Source organism: Rhinoderma darwinii, chromosome 5 (assembly GCF_050947455.1).
Source record: "Rhinoderma darwinii isolate aRhiDar2 chromosome 5, aRhiDar2.hap1, whole genome shotgun sequence".
NCBI classification, from domain to species: domain Eukaryota; kingdom Metazoa; phylum Chordata; class Amphibia; order Anura; family Rhinodermatidae; genus Rhinoderma; species Rhinoderma darwinii.
In genome coordinates this window covers 187,318,456-187,335,299 of record NC_134691.1, presented here as the reverse complement: position 1 = coordinate 187,335,299, position 16,844 = coordinate 187,318,456, and the positions used below count along the sequence as shown (strand labels likewise).

Here is a 16,844-nt window from a genome sequence, read left to right as displayed (position 1 = left end):
GTGAGAAACAGGAGTAGTGAACGAGCCGAGTCAATCCAGGAGTGTACGAGGTACCAAACGCAGAGCAGGAGCGTAGTCAGTAAAGCCAGGGTTAAAATGAAGCAAGGTCAATAGTAATAGCAGGAGCAGCAGAGCCAGGAAACAGGAAAGAATCACAGGCAAAGGACAAGCAGGAAATGAAGGTATAAATAGACCGAGGGTGGGAGCTAGAACCATCTGGCCAGGCTGTGATAGGTTCTCCCACTCCTCAGCTTACCAGCCTGAGTGGTAGCAGATCGAGTCACTATCAGACCTAGGAGCAGATGCAGACTGATTAACCACGGGCGTCGACACAGAAGCTGTGTCCGGCAGATCCTTTACAGTACCCCCCCTTTTATGAGGGGCCATTGGACCCTTTCTAGGTGGACCTGGCTTATTGGGGAACCGAAGATGGAACCTCCTGAGCAATACCCCAGCGTGAACATCCCGGGCGGGTACCCTTAGGGAGCTTAGCTCCTGATACCAAATCGATTGCGCAATCGTATTCTCTATGAGGAGGTAACACTTCGGAGGCCTCTTTAGAAAAACATCAGCGAAGTCCCGAATAAACTCAGGTAGAGTGTTCACCTCCTCAGGGAGAGAAATAAAATTAACAGAAAAACATGACGTCATGCATTCATTACCCCATTTGGTAAGATCCCCAGTATTCCAGTTAAACGTGGGATTATGCATCTGCAACCAGGGAAGGCCTAAAACCAAATCAAACGATAATCCCTGCATCACCAGTACAGAGCACTGCTCCAAATGCATGGAGCCAACAATGAGTTAAAAAACAGGGGTATGCTGCGTAAAATAACCATTAGCGAGTGGAGTCGATACCCACTACCGGGACCGGTTTAGGCAAATCAATCAATGGCATAGCTAGAGACATAGCAAATTCCACAGACATAATATTAGCAGAAGACCCTGAATCCACGAAGGCACTGCCGGTAGCAGACCTACCCTCAAAAGAGACCTGAAAGGGAAGCAAGATCTTATTAGGTTTCATATTTACGGGAAATACCTGTGCGCCCAAGTGACCTCCCCGATGGTCACTTAGGCGCGGAAGTTCTTCCGGCTGCTTATTCTTATGCCTAGGACAGTTGTTCACTTGATGCTTGTCATCCCCACAGTAGAAGCAGAGACCATTCTTCCTGCGGAGCTCTCTACGTTGTTGGGGAGACACGGAGGCCCCGAGTTGCATTGGTTCATCCGAGTTTTCCGTGGAAGAACGAAGCAACGGAACCTCGGGAGCCATCATTGGGGAGCCAGAGGAGAAAGCACAAAAACGTATAAGTCGTCGTTCCTTGAGACGTCGGTCAAGACATACCGCTAAAGCCATAACCTGATCTAGAGAGTCAGAAGAGGGATAGCTAACTAACAGGTCTTTCAGGGCGTCTGACAGACCCAATCTAAACTGGCACCTCAAGGCAGGGTCATTCCACCAAGAAGCTACACACCACTTCCTAAAGTCAGAACAGTACTCCTCAACGGGTCTCTTACCCTGACGTAAGGTCACCAGCTGACTCTCGGCAAAGGCAGTCTTGTCAGTCTCGTCATATATGTCAGAAAAAAAAAGATCAACAGAGGAAAGTTCAGGGGCGTCAGGAGCCAATGAGAAGGCCCATTCTTGGGGCCCGTCCTGGAGCCGGGACATAATTATACCCACTCGCTGGCTCTCAGAACCTGAGGAGTGGGGCCTTAGATGGAAATAGAGCCTACAACTCTCCCGAAAGGAGAAAAAAGTCTTCCGGTCCCCTGAGAACTGGTCAGGCAACTTGAAGTGGGGTTCAAGAGGTGAGGTGGGGGGCACTACCAGGGTGGCATCACGCTGGTTGCACCTCTGAGCCAGGGCTTGGACCTGTAGGGAGAGACCCTGCATTTGCTGATCCAGGGTCTTAAGGGGGTCCATAGGGTGTCAGGGACCAGGGTAGAAAAGGTATATAGGCCTGTGATTATGTAGAGCAGAGCAGAAGCGTAGTCAGTAAAGCCAGGGTCACAATGAAGCAAGGTCAATAGTAATAGCAGGAGCAGCAGAGCCAGGAAACAGGAAAGAATCACAGGCAAAGGACAAGCAGGAAATTAAGGTATAAATAGACCGAGGGCGGGAGCTAGAACCATCCGGCCAGGCTGTGATAGGTTCTCCCACTCTTCAGCTTACCAGCCTGAGTGGTAGCAGATCGAGTCACTCTATCAGACCTAGGAGCAGATGCAGACTGATTAACCACGGGCATCTGCCAGAAGTTGTGTCTGGCAGATCCTTTACAACGTTGACCAGAATCATCTAACAAGTCAGATACACTCTAGATGTATGTAACGTAACATAATTCGGCAGGTCAGTTGTGAGAGGATCCCAGTCAACATTATCTCTGATGATGGTGGAGCCACTTGCAACAATTGTTTTGTCTAACGCATGGCGTGAACAGTGAGAAGCGTCTTTCAAGGAAAAGATTGGTTTTACTCGCCGTTGGAGCGGTAAAGTGATATTGAATTTGGAAGTGGATTGAACCCCATTTTTTACATTTGCTAGCTCTATAGCTTTAAGAAAGTGTGCTATGGTAATTAAGATCTACATTGGACTTGACTCTGTATGTATTATATTGACTGAGGTTATTTTATATTATGGTCCATAACATTTATAGAATGCTTGATGGTTTTGTATGCAAGAAATATAAAAGTAGAAATAATTCGGCTATATTATTAATATTCTTTAATTACTGCTATGTATTATTGCATCATAAACATGTAGGAACTGCTAAATATACAACTATTGGAAAACCTGTATTGTTTGATGTGATTATTGTGTTTATTTTCTGTTCCATGGAAAGGTTGTGGCTTCTTTATGCTGCCATAAAGAATTTTTTAGATTTTCACTAAGCACATTATATTATGTATCTGTATATAGAAGTTCAATTACTGCTACAGTAGGTGTTACGTTTTTAAAGTTGCAAAAGCTTATGCATTTGTAACATACGCTTACATTTTTTTTGTAGTATTCGTTGAATACGTTTGTATCCGTTCTTACTTGTGAAAATGTATACGTTTTTTGTTCTTTAGCTGAATCAAATGTAAAGTCAAAATATAAAGAAAGAAGTAGGGAGTGGCTGCAATGTTTTCTGGCGCCAGTACGGAGGCGCTTGGCACGGGGAGGCACTGTTTTATCTCATAATCTGGGTAATTTCCCATATATAGTGAAGAAAACGTATACAAGTCGTGGACAAAATTGTTGGTACCTCCCTGTTAAAGAAAGAAAAACCCAGAATGGTCACTGAAATAACTTGAAACTGATAAAAGTAATAATACATTTTATTTGACTGAAAATCAACTAATGTAAATCAGACATTGCTTTTGAATTGTAGTTCAACAGAAAATTAGAAAGAAAAAATAAAAATAATAATAATAATAATGATGAAACTGGCCTGGACAAAAATGATGTTACCCCTAGAAAATATTGAAAATAATTTGACCACAGAGACATGTTAACCCTTTCAGGACCAGACTAGTTTTCCTTTTTATGCTTTTGTTTTTTCCTCATACCTCTTATTTTTTCATTGACACAGCCATATGGGGGCTTAATTTTTACGGGACAAGTTGTACTTTCTAATGCTACTATTTAACAATTATGTGAGATGTACTGGGAAGCTGGAAAAAAATTCAGAATGGGGTGGAATTGAAAAAAAACAGCAGTTCCACCATGTTCTTATGGGTTTCTTTTCAACAGTGCTCAATGTACGGTGAAAGTGACATGTTATCTTTATTCTGCGGGTCAGTATGACCACGGTGATACCAAATATATTTTTTAGTTTTTGTTATGTTTTAGTACCTTTAACCCCTTAATGACCGGGCATGTTTGTACCTTAATGACCAACCCAGATTTGTCAAATCTGGTATGTCTGACTTTATCGGAGAATAACTCTGTGAAAGTTTTGAATATCCAAGTAATTCTGACATTGTTTTTTCATCACATGTTGTACTTTATTTTAGTGGTAAAAGTAGACTGATACGATTTGCGGAAATTAATTAAAAAATAGAAAAATGGAAGAAATTTTGTAAAAATTACCATTTTCACCTATTTTTAACTGCAATATGTCACATATGTACATACATACTGTACAATTTTTTTAATTAAATATATATTTCTATCTCTTTACTCTATTTTGGCAGCACTTTTGAAAAAATAAAATAAATTTTCCGCAATTTAGAGGACTTACAAATTGAATAATAATTTTATAAATTTTGAAGTAGATTTTGTTTTCCTGCACCAAACCAGGTTTTCAGAGGCTCATAGGTCTCAGAGTGATGGAAACCCCCACAAATGGTCCCATTTAGAAAACTAGACCCCTTAAGGTATTTACCTAAGGGTATAGTAAGTATTTTGACTCCACAGTTTTTTGCTAAATTTAATACATAGCAGGTGAAAAAAAAAAAAAAAACACTTTTTTTCATAAAAGTATCAGTTTGAAGACCAATTTCTTTGTAAAGCGACCATGAGAATGAAGAAACACACCACAAAATCTATCACCCTGTTTCTCCTGTTTTCAAAAATACCAACATTGTGGCCCTAATGCGCTGCCTGGACACACGGCAGGACCCAAAAGGAAGAGAGCACCCGGAGGCTTTCAGGACTCATATTTTGCTTGAAAATGTTTTAGGCCCCACTGTACATTTGGAGAGGCTTTGAGCTGCCAGAACGATAGAAACTCCCCATAAACGACCCCATTTAGAAAACTAGACCCCATAACGTAATTATTTAGGTGTATAGTAAGTGTTTTGACGCCACAGTTCTTTGCTAAATTTAATGCATATCAGGTGAAAAAAAAAAAAAATTCACTTTTTTCATAAAAGTATTAGTTTGAAGACCGATTTCTTTGTAAAGCGAACATGAAAATGAAGAAACACACCCCAAAATCTATCACCCTCTTTCTCCTGTTTTCAAAAATACCCACATTGTGGCCCTAATGCGCTGCCTGGACACACGGCAGGACCCAAAAGGAAGGGAACACCCGGAGGCTTTCAGGACTCATATTTTGCTTGAAAATGTTTTAGGCCCCACTGTTCATTTGGAGAGGCTTTGAGCTGCCAGAACGATAGAAACTCCCCATAAACGACCCCATTTAGAAAACTAGACCCCTTAAGGTATTTATCTAGGGGTATAGTTAGCATTTTGACCACACAGGTTTTTCGCTAAATATATTGGAATTAGTCTGTAAAAATTAAAATGTACTTTTTTTCTGAAACAACATAGAAATTTTTATTATTTACAAGGAATAACGAAGAAAATGCACCCCAACATTTGTAAAGCAATGTCTCCCGATTACGACAATACCCCATATGTGGTAATAAACTGCTGTTTGGACCAACAGCAAGGCTCAGAAGGGAAGGAGCGCCATTTGGATTTATGATTTTGCTGGAATGGTTTTCGATGCCATGTCGCATTTGCAATGCACTGGATGGAGCAAAACAGTGGAAACCCACCAAAAGTGACCCCATTTTGGAAAAACCTTCAAGGAATTTTTATAGGGGTATAGTGAGCATTTACACCCCACGGGTCTTTTGCAGAGTTTACTGGAATTAGGGCGCGAAAATTAATATCAACATTTTTTTCCACTAAAATGTTGCATTTTCTCATTTTCACAAGGGATAAAGGAGGAAAAAAACAACCATTTTTTATAAAGCAATTTCTCCCGAGTACGGAAATACCCCACATGGGGTCATACGTTTTTTCATTAGAAATGAATTAACCCTTTCAGGACTGATCCATTTCAGGACTTATTTTAGATTTTCACTCCCCGCTTTCCAAGAGCCATAACTTCTTTATTTTTCCATCAATAGAGCTGCGTGAGGGCTTATTTGTTGCGGGACAATCTGTCGTTTTTCATTGGTACCATTTTGGGGTACATGCGATTTTTTTTGATCACTTTTTATTCAATTTTTTTGCAATCCTGAGCAAAAAACAGGAATTCTGACACCGTTTTTTTAGGTTTTCTTTTTGCGGCGCTCACCATACGCTATAAGTGACATTTTTACTTTATTCTGCGGGTTGGTACGGTTACGGCGATACCATATGTATATAGGTTTGGTCATTTTTTTTAGCGTTTGCACAATAAAATGACTTATTTATAAAAAAAAAAAATTCTGTGTCGCCATATTCTGAGAGCCGTAATTTTTTAATTTTTTAGTCAAAAAAGCTGTGTAAGGGCTTGTTTTTGCGGGACGGATAGAAGTTTTTATTGGTACTATTTTCGGGTACATGCGACTTTTTGATCACTTTTTATTCTTTATTTAGGGAGCGGTGGTGACCAAAAAAATTGCGATTCTGTCGTAGTTTTTTATTGATTTTTTTTGGGGTGTTCATGGTGCGGGAAAAATAACATTATAATTTTATAGTTGGGTTCGTTACGAACGCGGTGATACAAAATATGTGTACTTTTTTAACGTGTTCATTTTTTTTCTATAATAAAAGTCTTATTATAGGAAAAAAAGCATTTAGTGTTTATAGAACTTATAACTTTTATTTTTACACTTTTTTTAAAACATTTTTATTACTTTTTTTTACCTTTTTAACTTGTCCCACTAGGGGACACTTAGTCTTACAGCTTTGATCACTGCTAGAGTACATTACACTACACACGTAGTGTAATGTACTCTAACTGTCATTGTGACGTGACTGTCACACTGACAGGAAGCAGAGGAGGAACGGCCGGAGGCTGTTCCTCCGAGGCTTCCGTACATGGCAACCCGGAGGTCATTATCTGACCTCCGATTGCCGTGACAAGCATCGGTAGCCCCCACGATCACTTCGTGGGGGCTGCTGATGTGCTTCAAACCACTTAAATGCGGCGACGGCAATCCGTCGCCGCACTTAAGGGGTTAACTGCCGAAATCAGCGGCGATGGTCCGCTGTCCGGCGAGACTGATGTCTCAGCTGTCTAGGACAGCTGTCAGCGCGGGTCTGTCACTCTGTGTTTACACAGAGTGACAGTTTGAAATGCGGACGAAAATGAACGTCATGGTGCGGGAACTAGCAGCCGACCATGACGTTCATTTTCGTCCTTGGTCGTTAAGGGGTTAAAAAAATTTAAAGTTTGACATTTTTTTGCATTGCCAAATTGTGACCCCCCTGAACTTTTTTTATATTTCTGTGTACAGAGCTGTGTAAGGCATCATTTTGTATGTGAAAAGATGTAGTTTTTATCAAAACCATTTTGGGGAATGTCAGGAATTTCAATCACTTTTTATTACATTTTTTTGGGGGGCTGGAAGTGGCAAAAAAACTGCCACAGGCAGGTCTCAATAGCAATATTCTTATAGCAGGGCTGGCAGCATTCACAAGGCTCTCAGCTGCTCAAGGAGTACTCCGCAGCAAAGGGGCAGTAAAAACTCCTCAGAAGGCAGTAGAACTTCTGAGGGGTTAAATACTTGCGATCAGAAATTTTTCTGATCGCATGCATTGCTGCTAGGTCTTTGCTGTGCAACACAGCAGAGACCTGGCGGCTATGGCGCCCGCTCTGCTTCTGAGCGGGCGCCATATTTAAAGAGGCTTTCCCGACTTAAATCTACAGATCAGTAATGGAAAAGGGTTAAACTAAGGCGTGTACTGTAATTAGCACCACAGGTATCTTCAAACATGTAATCAGTCAGTTTGCCTATTTAAATGGTGGATAGTAGTCACTGTGCTGTTTGGTATCATGGTGTGTCCCACACTGAACATGGACCAAAGAAAGCTAAGGAGAGAGTTGTCTCAGGAGATTAGAAAGAATATGATAGACAAACATGTTAAAGGTAAAGGCTATAAGACCAAACAGCTTGATGTTCCTGTTACTACAGTTGCACATATTATTCAGAAGTTTAAGGTCTATGGGACTGTAGCCAACCTCCCTGGACCTGGCCGCAAGAGTAAAATTGATGACAAATTGAAGAGAATAATAATATTAATGGTAAACAAAGAGCCCAGAACAACTTCCAAAGAGATTAGAGGTGAATTCCAAGGTCAAGGTACATCCGTGTCAGATTGCACCATCCATCGCTGTCTTTGCCAAAGTGGACTTAAAGAGGCTCTGTCACCAGATTTTCCAACCTCCTATTGCAGCAGATCGGCGCTGCAATGTAGATAAGAGTAACGTTTTGTTTTTTTTTTAAACGAGCATTTTTGGCCAAGTTATGACCATTTTTATATTTATGCAAATTAGGCTTTCTTAAGTACAACTGGGCGTGTTTAAAGTTAAAGTACAAGTGGGCGTGTATTGTGTATGTACATCTGGGCGTTTTTACTTCTTTTACTAGCTGGCCGTTGTGAATAGAAGTGTATGATGCTGACGAATGAGTATAATCCACTTCTCTTCGTTACCACCCAGCTTCTGGCAGTGCACAGACACACAGCGTGTTCTCGAGAGATCACGCTGTGACATCACTTCCTGCCCCAGGTCCTGCATGGTGTCGGACGAGCGAGGACACATCGGCACCAGGCGACAGAGGCTACATTTGATTCTGCAGCAGCATCGGCGTTTGCAGGTACACGCCCAGTTGTACTTAAGAAAGGCTCATTTGCATAAATATAAAAATAGTCATAACTTGGCCAAAAATGCTCGTTTTTAAAAAAAAAAAAAAATGTTACTCTTATCTACATTGCAGCGCCGATCTAGGGGTTGGAAAATCTGGTGACAGAGCCCCTTTAATGGAATACGACCGAGGAGGAAACCACTGTAGAAAGCAAATCCTAAAAAAGTGAGACTGGAATTTGCCAAAATGCATATTGACAAGCCACAAAGCTTCTGGGAGAGTGTCCTTTGGAAAAGATGAGACAAAACTGGAGCTTTTTTTAGCCAGTCACATCAGCTCTATGTTCACAGACGCAAAAATTAAGCATACAAAAAAAAAAGAACATTGTACCTACTGTGAAACATGGAGGAGGCTCGGTTATGTTTTGGGACTGTTTTTCTGCATCTGGCACAGGGTGTCTTGAATCTGTGCAGGGTAAAATTAAATCTCTAGACTATCAAGGCATTCTGGAGCGAAATGTTCTGCCCAGTGTCAGGAAGCTTGGTCTCAGTCGCAAGTCATGGGTCCTCCAACAGGATAATGACCCAAAACCCACAGCTAAAAACATCCAAGAATGGCTAAGAGCAAAGCATTGGACTATTCTGAAGTGGATTTCTATGAGCACTGATCTAAATCCTATTGAGCATCTGTGGAAGGAGCTGAACCCTGCAGTCTGGAGAAGGCGCCCTTCATACCTAAGACAGCTGGAGCAGTATCCTCACGAGGAGTGGGCCAAAATAACTGCAGACAGGTGCAGAAGTCTCATTGAGAGTTACAGAAATCGTTTGTTTGCAGTGATTGCCTCAAAAGGTTGTGCAACAAAATATTAAGTTGAGGGGACCATCAATTTTGTCCAGGCCAATTTCATTATTTCGTTTTTTTTTTAATTTTCTGTTGAACCACAATTCAAAAGCAATGCCTGATTTACATTAGTTGATTCTCAGTAAATTAAAATGTATGATTACTTTTGTCAGTTTCAAGTTATTTCAGAGACCATTGTGGGTTTTTCTTTCTTTAACGGAAGGGTACCAACAATTTTGTCCATGACTGTACAGTTTACGTATGAAAACGTAGGGTTTAAGATTGCATACGTCATCCATATGTCGCCATAGACTTTAATACAAATAGAAAACGTATACGTTTTGGAAAAGTAGTGAAAAGCTACTACGCTTTTCTGGACTTGGGGGGAAAAAAAGGATAGAACGTAAGCACAATCTATGCTGTTATGGTATCCATCGTGACCATAGAAATCAATGTACACGCAGTGGTACACGTTTTGACGCTGTTTTTTCATGTCAAATCGTGCACATCAGACTTACAGTAGAAACGAGATGTGAACTTAGCCTTACATGGTAACTTGCTCTGGATTATAAAGAATAGATTTAGCACAGGCCATGCACTTTTTGTCCTTACATTTTAATATTGAACTACTTCATTTACATAGGAGGGAGGACCCATTCGTAACCTCAGAATTGATCGTTTTTGCTCTGGTGGACACCTTTTCCAGATCTCAAAGGCAAAACCTTTGGGTTTGCCCCTTGGCTGAGCAATCCCTACTAGAATCAACAGTGATGTGATGGCTGCAGAACATGGGACAAAGGCTGGAATAGAGAATTGGCACATGGGGGAGGTGGCGATTTGCATGTGTCGTTTTTCCTGGGCACATCAGCTATTTTGACCAAAACATGAATATACACCCCAATCTTGTCTGGATACCTACATTTATATCTAGGCAATAAATAAATCACCTTAATATATGTGGAACAAAAAGGTTTGAAATAAATGCTATTTTCCAACTCAAGAAATGCTAAATATAGCTTACACTGTATTAGTAAATGTTTGCGTAGAAGGATAAGGACACATCCTTTTTTGCTAAGGAAAATTCGAAAATGATACATAGAAAGTAGATGTTCTGCATGCAACTGCCTTAGGCTGGATTCAGACAGGCGTTGCGCATCTCGGATGTGAAATGCTGGCTTTTTTTCACTTTTGAGGTGCATCCGTTCTGTCACGCATCTCCCATAGACTAAAGACTATGGAGGGATGCGTGAAGCGTGAAAAAATAGGACATGTTCTATTTTCTCAAAGCCCCTTCACACAGTTCGTTGAAACAATGGCGTGTGAACGGCCACATTGAATTATATAGGTCCGTGTGACGGCCGTTGGATCAACGGCCATCACACGAACATTTAACACGTTCGTCTGAGTAAGGCCTTATTCTGTGTTGTGGTGATAATCCCAAATTCCTTTCACTTGTGTCTTTAGGAGCTAGAGGCTGAGAGGGTCAAGCTAATGGAAGAAGTGACCTCAAACAAGAGGAAAATGCAGGAGCTTGAGGACAATCTCCTATTCCGTCTTACCAGCACACAGGGTTCTTTAGTAGAAGATGAGTCTCTAATTGAGGTTCTCAGGATCACAAAAACCACTGCAGAGGAGGTACAACATATCATTTACGTGTAACAAACTAACAGCATAGCAAAAATAGATCAAGATCTAATGTAAATAAGATAAATAATTATATTGTGTTGCCAATGGGCATATATATATATATATATATATATATATATATATATATATATATATATATGAGCGAGAGAGTCTCAGCACACCATAGCAAAATGTGGCTTTACCTAACTAACCCCATGCAATTCACTATTCATGTTATCTGGAACATTTGCCTAGATATAGTACAAAGGATGAAAAAGTTATTGTATCAGTGTTCCAGATGCAATTAAAAATGTAGTAATAATAAATGCATTACTATTAAAGTTGTTCCAAGAAAATTAAACATTTATATAAGATAAAAATATAGTTCTTCCTGCTGTTTAAAGAGTTATTCGGTTGAAATAAACTTCATTTGTGAGAGAGTAATTTGCCTTCTGTAAGCTTTGGAGCGGTTTTGTGGATGCCATTTAATAAATATTGCTCAATATTTTTATTTTTCAGTTTATATTAAAAGTTTACAATAGAAAAAAGTATAGCAAAATTGTCATATATTGTCAATATTGTCATAGTTTTAGGTCTCATGGTGATGAAATGTGAATCAATAGACCTAGAATTTATGGTATGAAGCCAACAGCTTTGTGTTTGGCCAAAAATATAAGCCCTGATTGATAAGGTCTATTTTATATCACATGTGGCATATTGAATTTAATTCATGGTAATATGACACCCATGAAAATCTACTGTTTTCATATGGAGGCATTAATATATATTTTACATACATCATGGCATGTTTCTAAGATACTCTATAATGGATATATTTTCCCATAGAAGCATTGCTTATGGGGAAATACCATTTTTATATGGTGCCGTTTGTAGGCACCATACACGGGCACATCGAGTGGCACATGGAGTAGTACAGAGCTGTAGGGTCTTTCTGTGCCGCTGTGCAGGCCCTTTTCCCCTTAATATATTTTTGCTCAGATGAAATTAAAGTTTTTAGTATTGTTTTTATTACAAAACAATATGCAAAAAGCAAACACAACTTATTTTTACTGATATAATATACAAAATAACCCTAGATTTGTAAATGCCTGTGAACTAAACTATGCTTTCTTGTGATTCATATGTATGAATTATAAATGTGCTGCGGGTCTTTGGTTTTTCAAGGTCAGTGAGAAGCTGACGATTGCAGCAGAAACAGAGTTGAAGATTAATACAGCTCGTGAGGAGTATCGTCCTGTGGCAACGCGTGGCAGCATCCTCTACTTCCTTATTGTGGAAATGAGTCTGGTGAATGTAATGTATCAGACATCACTCCGCCAGTTTCTGGGCATCTTCGACTTGTCAATGGAAAGATCTGTGAAGTCCCAGCTGACCGCCAAGAGAATCGCAAACATCATTGAGTACCTTAATTTTGAGGTGTTTAAGTACACTGCTCGAGGCCTGTATGAAGACCACAAGTTTCTATTCACTTTGCTTATGGCATTAAAAATAGACCTGCAAGCTAAGAAAATCTCTCATAATGAATTTCAGACTTTCATTAAAGGTACAATATGAATAAGATTTTTTTGTCACTGCTTGCTGCCGGAATTTATTGTTTTTTAGGCAATAGTTAATCCCAAAGCAGTTAAATAAAAGTCTAACATTGCTACTAAATAACATTTTATATCAATATTTAACTGATTTAACTTCTAACTATCCACTGATTTAACAATTTTTTGCCATGTCTAGTAATATGGTCTTGACTTAAGTTACCCATACACATTAGATAATTTTCAGCTGAATCCGCCGATGTCTAATGTGTATGCGGATGTCCCGACTACAGATTGACTGCTGCCAAGAAAGACAAGATCTGCCAGCCAAAGAACTTTGGTCAGCAGTAATGTTATGTCTATAGCAGCTCAGGTCACCTGTTAACTATCTGTTCACTCTTCTGCCGTGTTGCTGACAGACTCTGATAACCGGTGGGAGGTATCACTCCTTTAGTGCACTTTTATTATTAAATGATACCATAGATATAATGTAAGCAGGATGTGATGTAATCATTTTCCCCTTTAGGCCTAGTCCACACAGAGTTTTTGGGTGCTGTTTTTGACGCGCCGGAAACTGCACCAAAAAAACGTCCAAAATCGCCTCCCATTGATTTCAATGAGAGGCGGAGGTGAGCAGAAAAAACACTTGTTGGAAAAAGATAATAAGCTTCATACTGAAGTTACATAGGCCTCTTTCTACTACTGCAACCTACAAATACAACATTAATCATAAGTGTAATTTAAACTTGGAAGCATCTGGTCTCAATAGCTCACACAAATAAGCCATGTAGGATAATCTTAGTGTGATGGTAAATAATGTTTTCTAGATTGTTATATGCACAATAACTTCAAAATAAGAAACTGATATTCTCTCCTAACAGGTGGTGCAACATTAGATCTAAATTCGGTGGAGCCAAAGCCCAAAAAATGGATACTTGATATGACCTGGCTCAATCTAGTACAGTTATCCAATCTACCACCTTTCAATAACCTCCTTGGACAGGTGGCAAGAAATGAGAAAGCATGGAAGATCTGGTTTGACGAGGAAGCACCTGAAGAGTCAACGTTACCTGATGGATATGATAGTCTATTGGATACGTTTAGAAAACTACTTCTTATTCGAAGCTGGTGTCCTGATCGCACCATTGCACAGGTACAATTGAATCTTTAAGGATTTTACAGAGTACTTGGCCAGGTTTTGATATTCATCATTTTAAGATGTTTTATTCAGAGCCAACGTTCTCATAAGCAATAAACATTTACAACTAACTAGTCATGTTGTGGCAAAGCAATATTTGAAGAGTTGATACAAAGAATTTCTATTATGGAACCATAAATGTATTATCATTGTAAAATGATTTAGTCTGTTTTATACAGTTGTATCTTCAAATGATAGTGTTCTCATTGTACAGTAAACTTGTTCAGCACCTACTTAGATAAACAACAGATGGTTTTATTTATTTGCTTAATTTTCAGTATTTGGTTTTGTTGAAGTCTTAAGTTATCTTCTAAATACAGAGTTTGCCTACCAAATTTGACAGGCAAGTGGATTGTCAAACTCCAGCCTTGCTTCCTTTTGCTGTCTTTCAAAATAATATACTGCAGGGTCCATGGCAGTCCTACAGGCAATGCTGGATCTAGCTAAAGGGAAGCTAGCGATCTACACAAAACTTTAACACATTTTTATAACATTAAAGTAGCACTCCAGGAAAAAACATATGTAATTTGTTTATTCTCAGCTTAGTAGTATCTATACATTTTGTACCTTTTCATTATGGGCAGCTGTGTCATGAGATCTCAATCTGACCACGAGTTCAGATCTTGCTCTCCTGTATAGTCAGTTTCCCCGGTGTGGAAGATTTCCTGTGAACTACAGGATTACATCATCCCCTATCAAATCCCTCCTGGCATCTCTAAATTGCCTCCCCTTACCACCCAGCTCCACTCTCTTTGTTCCTCTATATGCCTCCCCCAATGCAAATAGTTAGCTGAAGAGATCATGTGTGCCCTATCTATGGGACCAGAAGTGCAGTGATATAATAGTTGTGTCCCTATCATGATTAGTTGAAGAGTTATTAAACTCCCTGATTCACACTGCCTTAAGGAACGCACATAATATTAATGCATGTGTTTCTCATGGACACCCCCGACAAATAACACATTATTACTTTCTTATCATCCTTGGTTTCTGCATCCTTCTTCTTTCTTCCTGTCAGCTTTTACAAGCAGGAGACAAGGGAGAGTAGTGTGAAGCAGCATCTCATAGGAATACACTGGAGGCCCTCCAGTTTGAGTTAGGGGAGCTTTGTTACTGGAGGAAAACAAATTGTTAATGAAGGACTCAGAGCAGGGCAAGTACAGAGAAGTGCAGTGTGAGAAGTTTCCGCTACCTCTGCCTCTGAAGAGCCAGAGGCATAATGAAAAATGTAGACTGCAGGGCTGCAAATGAGACTGCGTTAGGGAAGCCATACCAAAGGTGGAAAAAGGAGCCAATATGGTTGATGATCCATATATGGCTAATAAAATAAAACCGCTATATTCGAACACCACATTACTGACAAAAATAATGCTCGAGTGCTTCTTTAACTTTTCCTTATCAAAGTTAAAAATAACTTCCAAACTATATTCTAATCAGCATGTGTATGATTATTTTGTAGGCTAGACATTACATAGCTGAATCTCTTGGTGTAAAATATGCTGAAGGTTTTATTCTTGATATGGAGTCCATGTTGGCTGAAAGTGATTGCAGAACCCCTCTGATCTGCTTCCTGTCCATGGGCTCAGATCCCACAGAAAACATTGAGCGCCTGGCTAAATCCAAGGTATTGTATAATATTGACACAAGATCCATTTGTATACATCTAAAGCCTACATTGTATACTGACCAACAATAAAGAAATAAAGAGATACTTTTGCAGTATATATATATATGCTATGTTTGGCACACTTGATAATCAAACTACTTTTAATATTAGACAAGGATAACCCAAGTAAATACAAAATTATGTTTTTAAAGGATAATTTCCTTTATTGAAGGAGAAATGCTGTTCAGCCCTACCTGGCCCTATGTGAAAAAGTATATGCCTGCTTAGCTACTAAATCAAAAAGTTAACCAACTTCAATTGACAATTGGGTTCAATTTCACTAGCCGCACCCAGGCATTATTACTGCCAGAACTGTTGAATCTAAACATCACCTAAATAGAACCTGTGTAGAAATGTGAAGCTGGCTAGAAGGTCTCAAAAAGAAGATGCCACGCACTAAAGAGATTCAAATATACATGCCAAACAAAGTCATTGAAATCTACCCATCCGGAAAGAGTTGCAAAACCGTTGCTAAGGCTCTGGGATACATTTACTTGGAAAATCTGTGAACCTTCCCAGGACTGGCCAGCCTACCAAAATTCTAACAGTCAAACGTGGTGGTGGTGGTAGTGTGATGGTCTGGACCTGCTTTGCTACTCCAGGACCTAGACGACTTCTCATAATTAATGGAACCATGAATTCTGTTCTCGATCAGAAAATCCTGAAGATGAATGTCCGCCCATCAGTTTGTGACCTAAAGCTCAAGTGCAATTGCGTTATGCATCAGGACAATGATCCAAAGCACACAAGCAAGTCCACCTCTAAATGGCCAAAAAAATAAATAAAATTAAGACTTTGTAGTGGCCGAGTCAAAGTCCAGATTTGAATCCCATTGAGATGCTGTGGCAAGACCTTAAATGGACACTTCATGCTCAAAGCCCCTTCAATGAAGCCAAAATAAAACAATTTTGCAAAGAAGATTGAGCCAAAGTTCTTCCACAGCAATGTGAAAGACTCATTGGAACTTATTGCTAACATTTGATTGCAGCTGTAACGGCCAAGGGTGGCACAACCAGTTATTAGGTTTAGGGGGTTATTACTTTTTCACATTGGTGATATAGGTTTTGAATAAATGGAATGATCATTTAAAAGCTGCATTTTTTGTTTACTTGTGTTGTCTTTATCTTATATTAAAATTAGTTGGATGATTTAAATAGGACAAATTAGCAAAAATAGTAAAATCAGGTGAGGGGCAAATATTTTTTCACAGCAATGTGTGTGTGTGTGTGTGTGTGTATATATATATATATATATATATGTACATATATATATATATATATATATATATATATGCTCCAAATACGAATGAACACAGCACTCCAAAATGCTATAAATTAGGCCATGTGCACGTTACCTAGAGGATGAATCACTTCCCCAGCTAGAAGTATATAGAAAGGTTGAGAAAGGTTCTGTTTTGAACCGAAACCTCGCTGCTCACTTGAGGTGA

The 16,844-nt window shown here is 39.4% G+C and overlaps 1 protein-coding gene across 1 annotated transcript in view; it reads left to right on the top strand.

The window, feature by feature from the left end:
- The window catches only part of LOC142651748 (dynein axonemal heavy chain 5-like), a 298,958-nt gene that overhangs the window by 240,307 nt on the left and 41,807 nt on the right, over positions 1-16,844 (top strand). The window contains exons 66-69 of the mRNA XM_075826792.1: positions 10,822-10,992; positions 12,169-12,547; positions 13,415-13,686; positions 15,191-15,355. Of these exons, the coding sequence (XP_075682907.1) occupies positions 10,822-10,992; positions 12,169-12,547; positions 13,415-13,686; positions 15,191-15,355 (987 nt within the window). The remainder of the gene's footprint in view (positions 1-10,821; positions 10,993-12,168; positions 12,548-13,414; positions 13,687-15,190; positions 15,356-16,844) is intronic.